The sequence below is a fragment of the Pristiophorus japonicus genome, chromosome 21, assembly GCF_044704955.1.
Source record: "Pristiophorus japonicus isolate sPriJap1 chromosome 21, sPriJap1.hap1, whole genome shotgun sequence".
Classification (NCBI taxonomy): Eukaryota; Metazoa; Chordata; class Chondrichthyes; family Pristiophoridae; genus Pristiophorus; species Pristiophorus japonicus.
Window position 1 is genome coordinate 4865704 of NC_091997.1, and position 20347 is coordinate 4886050.

The following is a 20347-nucleotide window of genomic DNA, read 5'->3' on the forward strand; positions in this document are numbered from 1 at the left end:
ATTCCACAATGAATGCACAAGCTGCGAAGGCCACTGTACATCCCGTGCACAGCCGATTCTTAAAGGCGCGGTAAGATAAGTATGCGCAGACGCAGTTCCAACTGCTCAGTCTGCTCAGAGTGGGAAAATGGAGGAGGAAGTAGATCGCCAGAGTGCCCACTGCTTCTTGGTTGTCGAGACATTAGTGGAGGGAGTGGAGAGGCGGTGGAATGTGCAGCGATGTGGAAGGAGGCCTGTCCCTACAGAGAGAGGTGGCCCAGCACGTCTCCGCCAAGTGGCAAGAAGTTCAACAGCTTCACTAGGGTCATCAGGGTGAGTACCCTTTCTAGTAACGTTGCCATGCCATAATGTGAACCTCACTGTCTCACACAATGTCAGGTCTTTGCAGTACCTGCTCCTTCACTATGTGTATCAGACCATGGTCTTCATTGGTGACGACACCATAAAAGTTCAGGCCATGTTCAGCAGCCATGCCCTGGCCATCCAATTGTCGCTGACCTTCTTGTTCCCTACTCAGCCTGACCTTTCCTCGCACTACCGTTTCACTCTCGATATGCATTGGCAACACTGCAGCCCCATCCTTCCTTAGGTGGTTGTCCCCCAATCCCACCGTTCACACAGCCACTCTGCGCAGCCACGCAGGTTCAAATGAAGATCTGCACACTTCCATACAGAAGCAGCTATTCAACTATGGAAGGCACCTGTGGTACACGATGAGCTGCACTCTCACTCACACTTTTTTGTGTTTGTTATTGCAGTCGAAACTGGCACACAACAGGCGTGTGCAGCAGCGCACCGAAGGAAGGGGAGCCTGACATCCAGGACATCACAGAGGTGGAGGAGCGAGTGTCTGCTCTCATTGCAACAGTGACTACACTCCAAAAGTACTTCATTGTCTGTAAAGCGCTTTGAGACGTCCGGTGGTTATGAAAGGCGCTATATAAATGTAAGTCTTTCTTTCTTTTTCTTTCATGGGCACCCCAGTTGGTGCAGTAGTGGCCGTGAAGTCGAGCCCCCTGGGGACAGTGACAGTATGATAATGCCCTTTGTGGTTTATGTGAGGTCCTTTATCCTTGATACCACATGCATTACCTCTTTTACATGTAAATGTCCCAAGCCAACTCCTTCGTCTCTTCCTGCCCCCTCCCATGCAGTCCTGTTGCGTTGTGCTTACAGATTGTCATGTATCTAGACATGTTACTGTCTGTACTATTACCTATGATGTGTCACCAGAGGGCACTACTATGGGAAACTTGTACACCAGCTGTATGGTCACTAAGGTGTGCCACCAGAGGGCACTGCAGTGGGAGGCTTGTAGGTTATCTGTACAGGTGTGCCAGGCCTAGTATAAAAGGCAGGCCACCATGTGTGATCCTCACCCTGGAGTTACATTAAATGGACTAAGGTCACTACAGTTCAAGTACAATACATTGCCTCGTGGAGTCATTATCAGAGCATCCAAAGACATAACACAGATGATGAACCAGAAGTGCAGCAGCCTGCTCGTGAGCCCTCCACATCCAACAACGGGGGAGACGATGAGGAAGGGGACGAAAGAGTTGCATCAGAACGGGACCCTCCATCAGCAGTGTGGACACCACTTTGGTGGAAAACACGATATTCCTGGGCTTTGAAGAGCCTGAGGCTCCTGGCCCAAGTGGCCATTCGAGATGCATTAACGCCCCTCTGGGGTGCAAAATGAGGCACTACACAGTCAAATTTCTCGCCCACTATCTTTCATGAAAAGTAGCTAGATAAAATGTTTATTTTGGCTTGAGAACAGCAAAGAACGAGGCATTAATCTTGTCACCATGACATTCCGTGCAAGTGCTGTAATTCAATGTGACTTACATCAACTCATTCTGAGTTTGTTAACATCATAAATAGTTGTCACGCAGTTTCATGGTGAAGTTGTCCCTTTAAATTCCTTATATTAATCCACGTTTTTAAAGCTGGGTTATGATACCATGCAAAATAACGTAATGCTCGTGAGCAATAAAATCTGAATTATCAGGAGACTATTTATGAAGATGCTTTTCTCCATGTCACACATCATTAGCATTCTGGTTTCTTTCTGCAGTAAAACTTTGGATTTTATTGATGTAGAACATTCTGTCTTGCTGCATGATGTTCCAGTGAACATACTTATAACGGAGTACTGAGAATAAATGCTGAAGTCAAATTTGAAAAAAATGAGTGCAATAATTCAGGTTGATAAACTACATTATAGAATTGGAAAATGTGGGATTTTGATGCTTGATTCCCCAAGTACCAAGTCTTGATTTGAGTCGTCAGGGAAGCTTTGAGTGGCGATATACCACTCCCTAGCATGCAAGGGAATGAAACTAGAAGGATAGGTTAATCTGGGTGGTGCTTCCATACCTTCTGTCAGGCTAATATTGAGTGGTACTGGCATAGGTATGGGAATCAGCTGCATGCCATCGCACCCAGGAATATTGTAAGGCACTGGGCACCTAAGGAGGAGCAGTAAACCAATCTTAAAAAATAAGGGGAGGAAAATTTAACAAAAGGCAAATAATAATTTTAATAAACAATCGGAGGTGAAAAGGTAGAAATTCCTCTGCAACAACAAAAACTTGTATTTATATAACGCCTTTAATATAGTGAAACATCCCAAGGTGCTTTGCAGGAATATTATAAGACAAAATTTGACACCAAGCCACATAAGAAGAAATTAGGGCAGGTGACCAAAAGCTTGTTCAAAGAGATAGGATTTAAGGAGGGTCTTAAAGGAGGAAAGAGAGGGGTAGAGAGGTGGAGAGGTTTAGGGAGGGAGGGAATTCCAGAAGGCACAGCCACCAGTGGTTGAGCGATTATAATTGGGGATGCTCAAGAGGGCAGAATTAGAGGAGCGCAGATATCTCGGGGTGGGGGGGGGGGGGGGGGGTTGTGGGGCTGGAAGAGATTACAGAGATAGGGAGGGGCGAGGCCATGGAGGGATTTGAAAATAAGGAAGAGAATTTTGAAATCGACCATTAACTGGGAGCCAATGTAGGTCAACGAGCACAGGGGCTCTGACACAGCAAGTGAGCCCCAGGTGGGCAGAGGAAACACTTCTAGTGATATGTCCTTACTATACAGTATAAATGCACACGAGGCCCATACTTGAAAGAAGGTCACTTTGTGACCAGTTACCTTTATTACCAAGATCTCAAGTGATGAAGGTGGGTGGAGCTTCCCCTTTTATACCTGAAAGTCCAGGTTAGGAGTGTCTCCCACAAGTTCCCCCCTTGTGGTCAATGTTCTCAAGGTGTACAACTTAGGTCAGCTTATACATGGGTTACAATGATAGTTGAATACATGACATCACCTCCCCCCAAAGTCTTATTGGGATCACAGGTTAAGTCTCTCTGATGGTTTACGCTCCCTTGTAGAGCGCCTGAGTTGGGGCTCCGGTTGTTGGGCACTGGCCTGAGTGTCTGCTGTTTGCGGTGCCTCAGGCCTGTCCGGACTGCCCACAGTGACTGGGCTCTCCTCCACTTGGTTCGGTGTTCGGTCACCTGTGGTGGAGTGAACTCTACGTCGTGTTCTTCCTCTGCTTCTTCTATGGGGTTGCTAAACCTCCTTTTAGTTTGATCCACGTGTTTGCGGCAGATTTGTCCATTGGTAAGTTTAACTACCAAAACCATATTCCCCTCTTTGACAATCACAGTGCCTGTGAGCCATTTGGGCATAATTAAGGACAAAAACAGGGTCATTGACATCAATACATCGTGCCCTCGCATTCCTGTCATGGTAGTCACATTGTGACTGACGCCTGCTCTCAACAATTTCTTTCATAGTGGGGTGTATAAGGGATAACCTGGTTTTGAGCATCCTTTTCATTAGCAGCTCTGCGGGTGGAACCCCTGTGAGCGAGTGTGGTCGAGATCTATTGGCCAACAGGAGGCATGATAAGCGGCTTTGTAGGGAACCCCTTGGATTCTGAGCATCCCCTGTTTGATTATCTGCACTGCTCCTTCTGCCTGGCTGTTTGAGGCCAGTTTGAAGGGTGCCATTTTGACATGGTTGATTCCATTGCTTGCCATAAAGTCCTAGAATTCAGTGCTTGTGAAGCACGGGCTATTGTCGCTGACCAAGACATCCGGTAGACCGTGGGCGGCGAACATTGCCCGTAGACTTTCTATCGTGGCAGAGGACGTGCTTGAATTTAAAATGGCACACTCAATCCATTTGGAGTAGGCGTCGACTACAACCAAAAACATTTTTCCCATGAAAGGACCTGTGTAGTCCACATGGATGCGTGACCATGGTTTGGCGGGCCAAGACCAGGGGCTAAGGGGGGCTTCACTGGGTGCGCTGCCCAGCTGAGCACACGTGTTGCACCTGCGAATACAAAGTTCCAGGTCTGCATCTGGCCACCAAACGTGTGACCTGGCAATTGCCTTCATCAAGACAATGCCCGGGTGCTCATTGTGAAGTTCTCTGATAAACACCTCTCTGCCCATCTGGGGCATGACTACTCGGTTTCCCCACAGTAGGCAATCGGCCTGAATTGAGTGTCCATCCTTGCGCCTATGAAACGGTTTAAATTCCTCAGGGCATGCCCCGTACATAGCTGCCCAGTCCCCATTCAGGACACATTTCTTAACTAAAGACAGTAGCGGGTCTTTATTTATCCAGCCATGACCATCTCAGCATCATGCTCAGTTGCCCCCTCAGTGGTGGCTAGTGGGAGCCTGCTGAGTGCATCGGCGCAGTTTTCAGTGCCTGGTCTGTGCCGAATGGTGTAGTCATAGGCGGCTAACATGAGTGCCCACCTCTGTATGCGGGCCGATATATTCGCATTTATGGCCTTGTTGTCGGCCAAAAGGGACGTTAGGGGTTTGTGATCTGTCTCCAGCTCAAATTTTCTGCCAAACAGGTGCTGGTGCATTTTTTTTACTGCATATACACATGCTAGCGCTTTCTTTTCTACCATCCCGTAGCCTCTTTCTGCCTGGGACAGACTTCTGGAGGCATAAGCTACCGGCTGTACTGACCATTGGCATTCACATGCTGCAACACACACCCGACCCCATAGGACGACGCATTGCACGTTAAAACAAGTTTCTTACATGGGTCATATAATGTTAACAGTTTGTTGGAGCATAACAAATTGAGTGCTCTATCAAAAGCCCTTTCCTGGCTGTTCCCCCAGACCCAATCGCGACCTTTGGGTAGGAGCACGTGTAGCGGCTCTAACAGCGTGCTCAATTTGGGAAGAAAGTTACCAAAATAGTTCAGGAGCCCCAGGGAACGAACGCAGCTCCGTCGTGTTATGGGGTCTGGGTGCTCTCTGGATCGCATCCATTTTGGACGCAGTAGGTCTGATCCCATCTGCTGCTACCCTCATCCCCAGGAATTCTACCTCTGGAGCTAGGAAGACGCACTTCGCCTTTTTCAGTCACAGCCCTACCCGGTCCAGTCTGCGTAGCACCTCCTCCAGGTTGTGGAGGTGTTCTTCAGTATCGCGACCTGTGATGAGGATGTCGTCTTGAAAAACCAGCGTCCTTGGAATCGACTTGAGGAGGCTTTCCATATTTTGCTGAAAGATCGCGGCGGCCGAGCGAATCCCGAACGGACATCTGTTATACTCAAACAACCCCTTGTGTGTCGTGATGGTGGTCAACTTCTTCGACTCACTCGCCAGCTCCTGGGTCATGTAAGCTGAGGTCAGGTCCAATTTTGAAAAAAGTTTGCCACTGGATAGCATCGCAAAGAAGTCCTCCGCTCTCGGTAGCGGGTGCTGGTCTTGGAGTGACACGCGATTGATGGTGGCCTTGTAATCGCCACATATCCTGACCGACCCATCCGCCTTGAGCACCGGCACAATTTAGCTCGCCCAGTCACTGAATTCGACTGGCGAGATGATGCCTTCCCTCAGCAGGCGGTCCAATTCGCCTTCTAACTTTTCCCGCATCACGTACGGCACCGCTCTGGCCTTGTGGTGTACTGGCCTGGCGTCCGGGTTTAAGTGACTCATTATCTTGGTCCCAATGAAAGTGCCGATGCCGGGTTGAAATAATGAGTCAAATTTGTCCAGGACCTGTGAGCATGGTACTCGCTCTACAGAAGAAATTGCATTGACATCGCCCCATTTCCAGTTCATGACAGCAAGCCAACTCCTCCCCAGTAGTGGGGGACCTTCAACCAGGACAATCCAGAGTGGCAAATTGTTCTCCGAATCTTTGTGGGTCACGACTACCGTGGCGCTGCCTAGCACTGGAATCAACTCCTTTGTATATGTCCGTAGCTGTGCGTCAATCGGCAATAATTTTGGCCTCCTGGCCTTGGACACCCACAACATTTTGAACTGTTTGATACTCATCAAGGACTGGCTGGCCCCCGTGTCTAGCTCCATTAATACCGGGATGCCATTGAGGAGCACTTTCATCATTATCGGTGGCGTCCTGGTATATGAACTGTTCATGTGCTGCACATGAACTCGCTGAACTGCAGCTTCCAGCGATTTCCCCCAGTATTCATTTGGCCTCGTAGGGCTAACATCGGGCCCGTCCTCCTCGTACATCAACCTGGCTGCAGGCTTCCTGCACATACGCGCCAAGTGACCGCTGACGTTGCAGTTTCTGCAGGTATATTGCTGATACCTGCAAGCTCTGGCTGGGTGTTTGCCTCCACACCTCCAGCATGAGCAGGAGGCCCCGTTGTTGGAAACAAAAGGTCCATTACCAGTCGATCATCTCTGACTGTCTCTGTGACTGTCCTTAAGCGCACCATTAACAGGTGTTGATGGCCCCATTACTGGCCGCATTGTCCATTGCGATGGTATGAATCGCTGTTCAGCTAGCCATTGTCTCTACTGAATTACCCCTTTGGGTTCGACTACATGCTGGGGCATGTCCGATTGCCCTTGTCTGCCTAGAGAACTGTGTGCCGCATTAACAATGTTGACTCCCTGGTCGTTTGCCGCATTTGAGCCAAGATTTTGTCATACATCATTCTGGTCTCTTCCTCCCCTGTGATAAATGTCTGGGCTATCAGAGCCGCCGCTTCCAAGGTCAAGTCTTTGGTCTCAATCAGTTTCCTGAAAACCCCAGCGTGCCCGATGCCCTCAATAAAAAAGTCTTGCAGCATCTCCGCTCTGCATGCATCTGGGAACTTACATAGGCTCGCCAGTCACCGGAGGTCTGCCACGAAGTCTGGAACGCTTTGCCCTTCTCGCCGCTGGTGCGTGTAAAACCGGTGTCTCGCCATGTGCATGCTGCTCGCCGATGTTCCCCGATCAACTTACTGAGCTCTTCGAACGTCTTGTCCACCGGCTTCTCTGGCGCTAGAAGGTCCTTCATCAGGGAGTACGTTCTGGATCCACAAACCGTCAGGAGATGAGCCCTGCGTTTGTCGGCCGAATCCTGGCTCAACCATTCCTTAGTGACAAAACTTTGCTGTAGTCTCTCAATAATCACCAACACAGTACCTCTCTTCTGTGCTGCTAGTGGCCATGTTCGCGTGGTTTAAATCCCAGTTTCTCATCGCCAATGATATGTCCTTACTATACAGTATAAATGCATACGAGGCCCATACTTGAGAGAAGGTCACTTTGTGACCAGTTACCTTTATTACCAAGTGATGAAGGTGGGTGGAGCTTCCCCTTTTATACCTGAAAGTCCAGGTTAGGAGTGTCTCCCACAAATTCGCCCCTTGTGGTCAATGTTCTCAAGGTGTACAACTTAGGTCAGCTTATACATGGGTTACAATGATCGTTGAATACATGACATCAAGGACAAACTCAAAGCCTCCTTGAAAAAGTGCAACATCCCCACTGACACCTGGGAATCCCTGGCCCAAGATCGCTCAAAGTGGAGGAGCGGCATTGGGAAGGCGCTGAACACCTCGAGCCTCTTCGCCGGGAGCACGCGGAAGCCAAGAGCAAACAGCGGAAGAAGTGTGCGACAACCGAAGTACCCCAGCCACCCGTCCTTCCAACCACTGTCTACCCCACCTGTGACAGAGACTGTAGGTCCCACACTGGACTCATCAGTCATCTGAGAACTCATTCGTGTGGAAGCAAGTCATCCTAGACTCCAAGGGACTGTCTAAGAGAGAGAGAGAGATGGGTGAACCCTCATCATCATCATCATAGGCAGTCCCTTGGAATCGAGGAAGACTTGCTTCCACTCTTAAAAAATGTGTTCTTAGGTGGCTGAACAGTTCAATATGAGAGCCACAGTCCCTGTCACAGGTGGGACAGATAGTCGTTGAGGGAAGGGGTGGGTGGGACTGATTTGCTCTTTCCGCTGCCTGCGCTTGATTTCTGCATGCTCTCGGCGATGAGACTCGAGGAGCTCAGCGCCCTCCCGGATGCACTTCCTCCACTTAGGGCGATCTTTGGCCAGAGACTCCCAGGTGTCAGTGGGGATGTTGCACTTTATCAGGGAGGCTTTGAGGATGTCCTTGTAATGTTTTCGTTATAGGTGAACCCTATTGGTTAACAAACTGGTTAATTGGGTCAAGTAAATTGCCATGGTGTGCTGTTTTAAAGAAGTTGGCAACCCAACTTAGTTAATATTGGCCTTGAAATCGCAGCCTCACCGGGTCCATACGCAATGCACATGCGCCGAAAACCGGCTTTTCCAATCTATCAAGTTTTACCTTGACAGATCAAACGCATCTTTGGGAGAAGGATATTTGCACGGGTAAGATTGGGCTATTTGCCCAACGAATGTCCTTCAAACTCTTGCACGTGGTAAAAGCTAGCGCATAGCCTACTTTTACCAACATAAGAGTTTAAAACATATAAAAATAATATTAAAAAACATATTTTTATGTTAAAAACCCTGTCCACTAAGGTAAGTTTATTTTAAACACTAATTACACTTTTTAAAAAAAAAAAATTTTTTTTTTTCTAACACATTTCATTAACTTTAATTTAAATTAATGTTAAGTATTAAGTGTTTTAAAAATTTTTTATGATGTGCTTGAATGTTTGCGGGGGGAGTTTTTCATTCATAACAATGAGAGCTCCTACTTACGGAGTTTCCATTATTATGAATGAGAATACTGTACCTTCATTGGCTGCCCAGTGCCACGTGACTGCAGCTTCTCCCTCCGCATCTCCAAGACAAAGTCCTCAAACCGGGATCGCTGGAGTGCGGAGGAGCAACAGATAGCTGCGGGTTATTTTTCTTATTTACAGGCAAACACCCACGGGAACACCAGGACCGGGATTTCAGGCCCATAATGTCCAAAGGAATTTCTACTCGAAATGGTTAAGTGGAACCAGCTCCTTTACAGCACAGAGTGACGGCATCGTCATTCAAAATTTGAATATTTTTGTAGGATTCATCAAGGCTTTAGTTGACATTGCCAAGTATTTAACAGGAAAAATAACTAGCTGCGTTTACGACGTACAACAACAACTTGTATTTATATAGCGCCTTTAACGTAGTGAAACGTCCCAAGACAGGAGTACTATGAGATAAAAACAATTTGACACCGAGCTGCATAAGTAAAAAGTGCATAGTTGAAATAAACTAATGGGTCTACTTAAAAATGTTGTAGAATTTGTATGACAGGAGATTTTAGCAGCCATACTAAGTGCACTCCACAGCATCACATAGCATCAGTCAATGTTCCCTCTTATTTTTTTGGTGCGCGGCCTCTTTAAGTGGCTGGGCGGACCATTCAAACTTTTGCACATGCGTGGCTTCTCCCATATAAAAGCTGATGAGCGGCCTGAGAGGGACCTCCAGATCACTGCGTGGCTGCACAGCTTAGTGGGAACATTGGCCTCAGTGCAGTCACTCGATATTACCTGGCACAAGTAGGTTTTAAAGCTCTTACTTAGAAATATAGGCTATGGACTAAATTTTCCAAGTGCCTGTTGGTGGTGAGCCTCTTACATTTCTTTGTATCAGTGCAAAAAGTTGCGTTACCAGCTATGAGCATCTTACTGCGTTTAGAGATGGACAGTTTATTAACATCACAGAGAATAGGCAGAGCTGAAGAGATGGGAACTGGGTCCTGAAGGATAAGTTATGCTTCTTTATCTATAAAGAAATGACTGATTAAGGCTTCCAAAGCATGCTCTGGGCTTCATCATGTCTCCACATGCCTTCATCATGACCTCTGCTAATTTGCCATATTCCCCAGATATGGACCCTGTAAGAACCTGGGCCAATTGAGCATTTCATTTTACTGCATTATTCATGACGCATGTTGTGCAAAGAGACTAAGCGGGGGATAATTTATTCTATTTTTGAGGAAGCCAGGTTTCCTCACATGTGTTAGAACAATTCTGTTCTCCAAGGTTCTATTATAAATAGTGTCTATTTAAACACAGAGTGCTTAGCAAGAAATTGTTGCATATTTTGTATGTTTAAAACTTGCATTTATTTTTGCACCAGTTGCTAAGATCAGAAAATATCCATGGACGTAGATAGAATTGCTTTATATCAAATTGTCTGACAAGAGGTGCATGAAAATGCTTTGTGACTGACCCTCCCTCAGGACATGCCTGAACTCTATTTGGTAGCACAGCGAAGATTGGAAAACTCACTGGGTGTAGTTTATTTGCTTCATGGGTTCTTTGCTTAAGAATTCACAGCTACACATTTGCTGTAAAGAACTAGCTGGTTTATTAGCAAAGGTTTAAAATCAAACTGAACACTGCCAGCTCATCCACCAGGCTCACAACTGCATGCCTCATCGTGGAGAACCACGACTCAATTAACTGGGGTTTTACTGCGCCTTGTGAACATCACAGCCACTCACAGTGCAACAGCTCTACAACTATTTTTGTTGCAAACAGTAATACAAGTGCTCCCTGATTAAAGAAGGGACACTAAAATCAACACATTAAATTTTTGCCAGTAAACTTAAAATGTGGTTGCCGGGGGTGATGATGCACTCCAGTCCCTCCGGCGCCCACCTCTCACGGAAGGCCGCGAGTGTACCGGTGGACACCGCGTGCTCCATCTCCAGGGACACCCTGTCTCGGATGTAACCGCGGAGGAGAAGCAGGCAGTCGGGCTGAATGACCCCCTTGACCGCCCGCTGCCTGGACCGGCTGATGGCCCCCTTGGCCAGGCCCAGGAGCAGTCCTACGAGGGGGCCTTCCGACCTGCCCACTCCCCTCTGCACAGGGTGCCCAAAGATCAGGAGTGTGGGACTGAAGTGCGGGCAGAATTTGAGGAGCAGCCCCTTCAAATAATGGAAGAGGGGCTGCAACCTCACACATACAACATACACATGAAAATGGACTCCTCTAGACCGCAGAAATTACAGGTGGCCTGGGAGTCCGTGAAACTTATTGCACAGGACTGCTCTGTGCAACACCCTCCAGGCCAAGTCCCCAATAAATAAAGGGATGACTCCTGCATAGAGAGCACTCCACTGGGGACCCCCGCCTCCTCCGGCAACAGCTCCACAAACCTATGAGCATGCTCACAGGTGCATACATTACACGGGTGGTAGAGTTTCCGCTAGGTTGCGCTGATATTTTCAGCGCAATTCGCCTAAAATGGGCTAAAGATTGCTGAATTTCAAGCGCAATTTACGCTCAGGACATTTTGAGTTCCTGCGATCTTTAACGCTGGTTTAAAAAACATCGCACTGGCAGCCGGCCCCGCCAACAAATCTGGCCACGCCCCCAGATTGAATTAATCACCATGATAAGCTGCTGCTAATAGCACTTGTTTATGGACCTTCGAGGGAGCTCTTAAAATTAAGGTGCATGGGCACTAATAGACACCTTTTAAATATTAAAAAATATTTAATTTACTCAGAAACTGACTACTGCACACCAATGAAACAAGTAAATGGTGCTGTATAGTTTTTAAAGTAATTTTCAGTTATTTAAAATCGAGTTACTCACAGGTGGTGGATATGCACTCTTATTAAAAATACTTTTTTTTGGTGGTAAATCTATTTTCAACTGTATTCATAAAACTGCACCAGGTAAACCAAACGCAGGCAGCGGAAGGAGCGTGTGGCAAACCAGTCCCACCCACCCCTTCCCTCAGCAACTACCTGTCCCACCTGTGACAGAGTCTGTAGCTCTCGTATTGGACTGTTCAGCCACCAAAGAACACACTTCAGGAGTGGAAGCAAGTCTTCCTCGACTCCGAGGGACTGCCTATGAAGACTACTCTTAAATATATCAAGGAATATTTTTTTGATACAAGGAAAGAATTACGCTCTCTTATGCTGCCCGATTGTACTGGTTCATGGGACAATTTTATGTTTGTGAATATGCAAATGAGTTTGAGCGGAAACTTGAACCCCGGGCTCAATTTGGAAAACTAGCGCAATTTTAAGCGCGATTTGCGTCCGGATTGCCGATTGCGCCCAAAGCGGAAATTCTTCCTCACTATGTCAGGGAATGTGAAGGTTTACTCCTGCAACAAAAGCCCATGTCCCACCATTCCATGTTGTCATTTGAATAGTAAATTTGTTAATTTTTTTTTTGTAACTGCAGCACAATACAAACAGCACAAAACAAACACAGGTAATGGCTCTCAGATGGTTCCTACAGAAAGAAACACCTTACCTCCGAGTTGAATCTCAGATGGCAGATGTTGCAAGAGATAACCTGTTTCTTTTTTGGTGGTAGTGTAACGCCAAATGTGTGATTTATTACTGCCTTTTGTACTGGATCCATCTGCAATTTAAAAAAAAAACATTTGCAAGCATGATTAACCTTGTTAAATATTGCGAAATAAACTATCGGCCGAAAATTTGGCTCCAGCCGCAAGGCAGGGGTTCCTGCGCCAGGCGCGGAAAGTCCCGCCCCGCGAGCTATATTGGGCTTACTGCCCCCGAGAGGAAGTGGAATGCAATATCACACGCTTCACTTCCTCTCGGGGGCGGGAGCAGGCCGCAAAGGGACGCAAATTTTCCAGCGCTACATGGTAGGACGCGTAGCACTGGTGGAAGATGGGGCCCTCCCCTTCCCTTAAAGGGGAGGGCCAAGCTACCGTCTCTGTGGGAGGGAGAAGGGGCCATCGCTGGACCACCAGGGAGCGGGATGCAGTGGCAACAGCCCGGCACGAAAGTGGAGTGCCAGGCTGCGAGATCGCGGCACGGAGCCCCCGCGATCTGCAAGCAAGAGGGCCGCGACCAGTGAGTCGGCCATTTTTGTACTTTTCACCCCCTGCACCTCCACTTTAATTGTCGCCCCGCGAGCGGCCTACAGCCCGGTACGCGCCCCGCGAAGTTGTCGCAGTCATCGCCCGTGGCAGCTTCAGGGGGCACCACCGGATTTTTGGTCCGGGGCGAAAACGGGTCACTCCGCACGGTGATGACGCTGTCACCATGGCGGCCCGGGGCACTACCGGTTAGTGCCGCCGCTAAACTCTCGCGGAATTCCGCGGGAGTCGGTAGTGGTGTGCGCCCGGGCAAAAAGTCGTTTGCGCCCCATTTAGCGCCCCCTAGGGGTGCTAAGGGGAGGCGCAGAGGACCCGAATTTTTCCCCCCATGTTTTATCATCTTAAAAGTGAAACAGAAACATAATATACAATAAAAAAGGCTCCCCTGACAGCTGAATTAGTAAAGGCAATGTGCAGCTAAGCCATATCGACTTGGAGGTCCCAGGTTTGATTCTCCAGGGGTAATTTAACCTAACCCTCCCAGTGAGACACGGATGGGTTTGGTTTGGCTGTTTGTTTTACACCTTGCCAGATTTTACTTACGTTGCCCATGAAAGGATGTCTATGACACACAAGTTGTCTGCAGTTCGGCCTCCAAGAGATGGAACTTCGGGAGCATTGTTAGCACCTTCTGCCCAAGACTCTGGCACCCCCCCTGCCAATGAGGGGACGGAGGAGACAGAGTGTTTGCCCAGAGACCACCCTGGCACCACCTATGGTCCCATTGAATCCCATGAGCAAGTGGCTAATCACTGGCTCCCCTTCCAGCCTCAAGGGTGGGAATTCTCAGCTACAGAGCGCCTGGTCCTGGGTCCACCACCTGGCTGGCATTTGCCTTTTAAGGCTGCATTCACTTGGCACTATTTGAGTGCTTTGTTGGTTTGGGAATTGTTGACCTTTCTTTTGCCTAATGGCGTTGTTTCTGTTTTGTTGAACATGAGAAGTGAAATACTCGAATCTTAAAGCTCTCTCTCCCTTGGATCATCAAATAGTCTCAGTTATTTATTCTCAGGTTGGACATTGTCCGTAGACCACTGTACTCTGACCTGCTTGCTATTTGTGAGCATATTGGTATACAAGGGCCGATTTGCTGATCGTTGGGGAAAAGCAGCCTTGGTCATGGTGCTCGTGTCCTGATGGAGTAGCTGCAGACACTGCCAAGTTGACACTGCCAAGTTCAGTGAGCTCACTTGGTTTAAATAATGCCACCACATGTGGACTGGTATGAGTTGAAGGCATCATTGCTACTGCCCGTTCACCTGCATTAGTCTGTTTTTGTAGTCTGATACCGTCCTTTATGCTGATAGAATGAAAGCCTTTCTGAATCACCTATGTCACAGGATTGTCATTAGGGGCCTTGATGGTTAGCTATGCCATCAATGAGGTCCTGTCACTTGATAAATGCACTGCACCCATTCTTCCTGTTGCCTCTTTTCATTGGAATATGTGACAAAAATGGTACCGTGCCAAACAGGGAACCTGTAACCTGATTGATGCATCGGTGGACCGAGGGGTGACTAATGTGACAAAGGTGGCTTGAAAGAATCCAACAGCATAAACATTTGTGGCTGTGCGGTGGGAAGGGCTGTTCCTGTATGAGATCTTCTCTGCAAGTAAAGTTCCATTTAATACCATAACTATGCACAGTCTCCCTCGTGAAGCAAAAATGACAAAGGCAGATCTCCACAGACCTGACTAGTTAGGAGTGCTGGGGTCTGAAAAATTTAGTTCCATGGCCAAAACCAAATGGGCACCAGGTATCTAAGATGCAGGTACAGCTGCCTTTCCTCCCATTGCCCGAATGCCTTTTCCTCCTCCAAATTCATAACAGCTATGGCAAGGCCCAATGGAATGGCCATGCTGAGCAGAGCTGAGATTAGCAGCTACTTGTTTGATTCTATGATGCACGTGATGGTTGCTTCCTGAATAAATTACCTCTGTCTAAAATACCTGGGCCACCCCCCCAAAAGTGCAAATCTTGACCCAGGGAATTTGGAGCTGCACTGTTTATTGCTTAATCAGTTTAGCTGATAAATGTGATGTATTGCATTTTGGGAGGAAGAATAGGGAGGTTACTTATTACTTGGAAGGTGAGAATCTGGGTGGGGTAGAGGAGCAAAGGGATCTCGGAGCACAAATACACAAATCACTAAATTGCAGGTTAACAAAAAAGCAAACCAGGAACTAGGGTGTATTTCGAGAGCGATAGAATTGAAAAGTAGTGAATTTATGCTAAACTTGTATTGAACGTTGGTTGGACCACACTTGGAGCACTGCATACAATTCTGGTCACCATATTATAAAAAGAATATAGAGGCACTGGAGAGAGTGCAGAGAAGATTTACAAGGATGATACCAGAAATGCGAGGGTATATATATCAGGAAAGGATGAACAGGCTGGGTCTCTTCAAAAAAGGCGGCTCACGGGTGACCTAATAGAGGTCTTTAAAATGATGGAAGGTTTTGATAGAGTAGACACAGAATGGGTGTTTCCACTTTTGGGGAAGAGCATAACTAGAGGCCATCAATATAAGATAGTCACCAAGAAATCAAGTAGGGAATTCAGAGGAAACTTCCTTCCCCAGAGAGTGGTGAGAATGTGGAACTCGCTATCACAAGAAGCGGTTGAGGCAAATAGTATAGCTGCATTTAAGGGGAGGCTAGATAATCATATGAAGGAGAAGGGACTAGAGGGTTATGTTGATATAGTTAGATGAGGAAAGATGGAAAGAGGCTCGAGTGGATCAGAAATGCCGCATGGATTGGTTGGGCCGAATGGCCTGTTTCTGTGCCAGATATCCGATTTAATCCTATGTAACTACAATGCAATTGTTACCAGGTAAGAGGGAACAGTCAAGTAACTTCCTATACTTGACTATGAATGCAATATTAAACAAGGTTGATGCATTGGATAAAAACAATGAAAAAGTAATGGTGTCAAGTATGTAAAAATTCAAATAAAACTAGTTTGTATAATAAGGCTTGTGTTTGCAATTAGTGCAGCCTTGACAATGCCAGGAAATGTCTTCCCCATAATATGTGGCACACTGCAAATCAGGTGCTCTATCAAAATTTATTTTCATTATACATCTGAAACAGGGAATATAAAAGTGACAAGTGTTCAAGAAAACCTACATGTACTTTGCAATAAATGACTGCTGAATACAAGGTATACCTTTCCCTTGAACCACAGCATTTATTCATTTAATGCCTCATAAATTCAGGTATTCCTAATTATACATTTATCACTTAATTAACCTTTACACTGTTGCTAATCCAACATGTGGCATAAAGTGGTGAGCTGCTCTTAAATGGAATGGAATTAATTGTTCAGAATTTGTTGGAGCGGGGCATCTTGCAATGTGCCCTGTTAGGGAGACTTTCCCCTCACCTTTCAGCCCAAATGTTTTTTGCCCTGTAAGTTGCTGGAAGTACGAGCTGATAATGGGGTAACGAGGGCAACGGGACATCTGGAACCTTAGTGAATGACAAGACCAGGGGCTGGATTTTACCAACCCCGGCGGGTCCATGGCCGGTGATGTCGATGGTGGGTCCCAATCCCGTTGCTGGCTCCAGTCCACTGTGTAGAATGAATGTACCTTGATTGTTAAGCCTGCCCTGCATGATTCCAGGCCAATTAGAGGAAGTGGGTCTGATAACGTCATTTGATGACGTGTCATCAGCTGGTTTCCTTAAAGGGACCATGGCCAACTTTAAATTGTCATTTGTGCTGTCAGTGTTCCACAGCATTGAGGTGCTGCAAACACTGACAAGCATTGTACAGAGGTGCACAGCTGCACCCAGGCTCTCCCATGATTCCCTCCATGTGTTTATGGAGGGAGTCACAACATCCAGGGAGATCCTCTTCCCTTTCCATGGGCGGAAGGAACCTTCCCAAGAGATCAACACAGTCTGGTTGCACATTGCAGAGGGCACAAGCAGGGATGTGGTCAGGAGGACCTGACTGCAGTGCTGCAAACATTTTAATGATCTCAGTAGATCAAGAAATATTACTACAAAGCCACACTCAACCTCATCCTGCTGTGCCACTCATCACATCCCCATCACTCTTCCCTACCCTACTCCTGCACATCCTTACTCACACCAACTTACCTTACACCTCTATCCATTCCTCTCTATCTACATTATCACTTCCCCATCTCACTAGCTCCCCCCTTACACTCACCCTCATCCTAGTCCAATCATACCAACTAACAACACATAAGTGTAGGCACTTGGGTCTTTTAGCCAACGTTCATGTGAAGTTTCTGTTAATGTGCTGTCAAACATTGAAATCTTTATTTTCAACACTTTGCTTTCTTGGACAGATGTGTGTGCACCTTTGGAAATGGCTTAGTGAGTTGCAGTGAATGGTGAGACATAATGGTAGCCCCCGCTATGCTGATGAGAGTGAAAGGAATGGCTTGGGCATTGTAGGGATGCTTTATGTTGTTGGTGTGGGGCGATGCCAACCTGGCACATCATATGGCAGCCAGGGTGTGCGGCATCAAGTGAAGTAAATCTGGCCATGGTGGGGCCATCCCTGGCGTCCGGGCATCAATGTGGTCGGGTGCTGATGCCTTGTGTCCTGTGCAGTATCAGGTGATTGCGGAGAAGGTTGGTGTGGTTGTTGGTGCTGCTGGTGTGCCTGGTGACGCTGGTGTTGGGGATGATCGTGGTCAGATTCTGAGGACCAAGGTGAGAGAGTATAAAGTACACCCATTCTGATGGAATAGATGGCAGGTGAAGTAGAGATGTCTGAAACGATCTGTCAATGGTGGGAAAGATCGTAAGGTCAGACTGCATCGATACTTGTGTAAAGGCTTGTAGCATCCTGAATCTGTAGTGGAAATGCAGTTTAGAGATGCTAGTGCTTGAGGGAAGACATCTGAATCAGCTGGTAGCTTTGAGTTGCCATTTGAAGCTGTCAATTCATCAGCTGATTCAATGGCCACTGACCTCCTGTCTCAGCTTCACTGACAAGGTCTCGGCACAGCGGGAAACCGGTGGGAGACCTGTGAAAGTTAAAAAGCTGGGGAAAAATGCATTAAGTGTCTGTAAACAAGCCAATAATATTTTGAATTGGGACCCCTGCCACTGCCTATCGGCTCTGCTCAGCACTGGCAGACCTGCCATCAGGAAATGCAGGTGAACGCATTTTGACAGCGGGTTCCCGGCCCGCTGTCAATCATTTTAACTTGCACAGCTGACCCACCACCCATCCTGTCTGCTGAGTGCCGGCAAAATCGCGGCCCAACTTTCTGTGATGAGGTTAAATGGCAATTAATGCGCAAAGGCAGCAATTTCATGAAACTAACGAGGAGTTTGAGGTGGAGCTGACATTTTTGCAAAGCCATCGACAGAGCAGCGCAAATCGTCCATCAATTTGTGGCGATTCACAATTCACGGAGAATCTCTTCATTGCCACGAGCTGCTGCACTAGTTACACATTAAATAACGCTGAGCACCATGAAACTCGCTGTTATTTCGGCAGCAAATTCTGGGCCAATGCTTTTTTAATGTAAGGTAACTATAATAGGTGACTAATGTTTTATTTGGTGAAAATCCATATGTGTTGTTAAAAATGGAACATTAGCTTATCGGCACTTTATAGAAACAGTTTATTGAGGCAACAGAATAGGTCATTAATAACTGATCAAGACAGCCAACTGAAGCTGAATATTATGGTCCTGTATTCGGAGTTCACAATGTGTTTATGGTTATCATGGCATGAACGTGGCATTAAAATTCTAGTATAGTGTTGCTAAATTCGTAGCACCTCTGACTCCACTGCAACCTATCTATGGTGGGTCCTTATATTGCTTTGTACGTATTCCCAAAATGGTACCAGCCTGCGTTCCATTTCCGAGGTGGCCCTGATTTACTTTGATTCTTAATGCACAATTTGAACAGGGTCATATTCAGTAGTGGTAACTTGAAGCAAAAGGATGAGTTCTCACAAGGATTCTACAAATAAAGCGGCTTGACAAAACTAGAATTTCTGTTTTAGCCTCACATCTCCTGTATTATATATGTCTTTTAAAAGTTGTGCCCAGTTCTGAGAGGAACTCTGCTTATTTTGATGAGATTTAAAATGGTGTGAGATGATTTGTCTGATTCATAGCTACAATATTCTGTGATCAAGAATTAGTCAAGATACTCTGATGGGACAATTGGGGTATTTCTCAGCTGAAAAATGGGCAGCTGCAATTAAAAATCTGGGGGTGGGGGTCACCTTGGCTACTTCATTAACACTCAAGGCCCCAGCCTGTTGCAATTTATCAGATGGGCCTGTAAATGGGTGAGCCACCAACCCTCCCGATAGATAAGAACATAAGAGCATAAGAAACAGGAGCAGGAATAGGCCTTATGGCCCCTTCGAGCCTGCTCCGCCATTCAATACGATCATGGCTGATCAGATCATGGACTCAGGTCCACTTCCCTGCCCGCTCCCCATAACCCCTTATCGGTTAAGATGTGGGAGGCTGCTACATATGTAAACAGGGGCTGCTTGCAAGTTGTAGGACCCTGATTGTAATTTTCACACAAATGCGGTTAACTGTATGCTGTGCATGCTCCGCCTAGTTATCCTGCGCACTGAACAGCCTGCTGACTGGCAGTCCTTAAAGGGGCTGCTGGAGATACTCGCAAACAACGTGGGAAACTTGCAAATTCCTTTTTAGATGTGTCCAGGAGGAGCAGGAGTGCTGTAACTGGACGCCCCCCCCCCCCCACCACACACAAAAAAAACTCCATTCCGCTGCCGGCCAGTTTGAGGGTATCCCCCAGGATCGCCTTGGGCCCGAGTTACCGGCTGGCTCAATATAGGAGCTGGCCAATTTCCCACCCTCTCGGAACTAGCGAGCTGCAGTGGGAGGAGCCCACTCGGTATTTGCAGTTTGACAGCGGCATGCTAATGGGGTCATGGGCCTCAAAATGGCTCAGGCTTCGAGCCGGCGAGAAGGCCATTCGACTGGCTTGGGTCCATTTCGGGAGCTAGTTTAAAAACATCCACAATGTGTCCAAGGTGCTAATGACAGCCTCCAGGGTGTTAACTGCTCAGCACTCTACTTACACTGTAAGTTAGACTATTGTATTTGTTAAAGGGTTCCATTTCAACTGTATCCAGTTTACTCCCGGTGCTATTGTATGTTAATCACAGGGGAAATATTATTATGTCACAGGGTAAAACTGCATTGTTACTTTGATATTTGAGTTAATTAAGGTTGATGGGTATT

At 47.0% G+C, this 20347-nt stretch overlaps 1 protein-coding gene across 1 annotated transcript in view; it reads right to left on the minus strand.

The window, feature by feature from the left end:
* znf385c (zinc finger protein 385C) overlaps positions 1–20347 on the minus strand; it is a 545533-nt gene that overhangs the window by 48224 nt on the left and 476962 nt on the right. The window contains exon 4 of the mRNA XM_070863987.1: positions 12512–12622. Coding sequence (XP_070720088.1) covers positions 12512–12622 — 111 coding nt within the window. The remainder of the gene's footprint in view (positions 1–12511; positions 12623–20347) is intronic.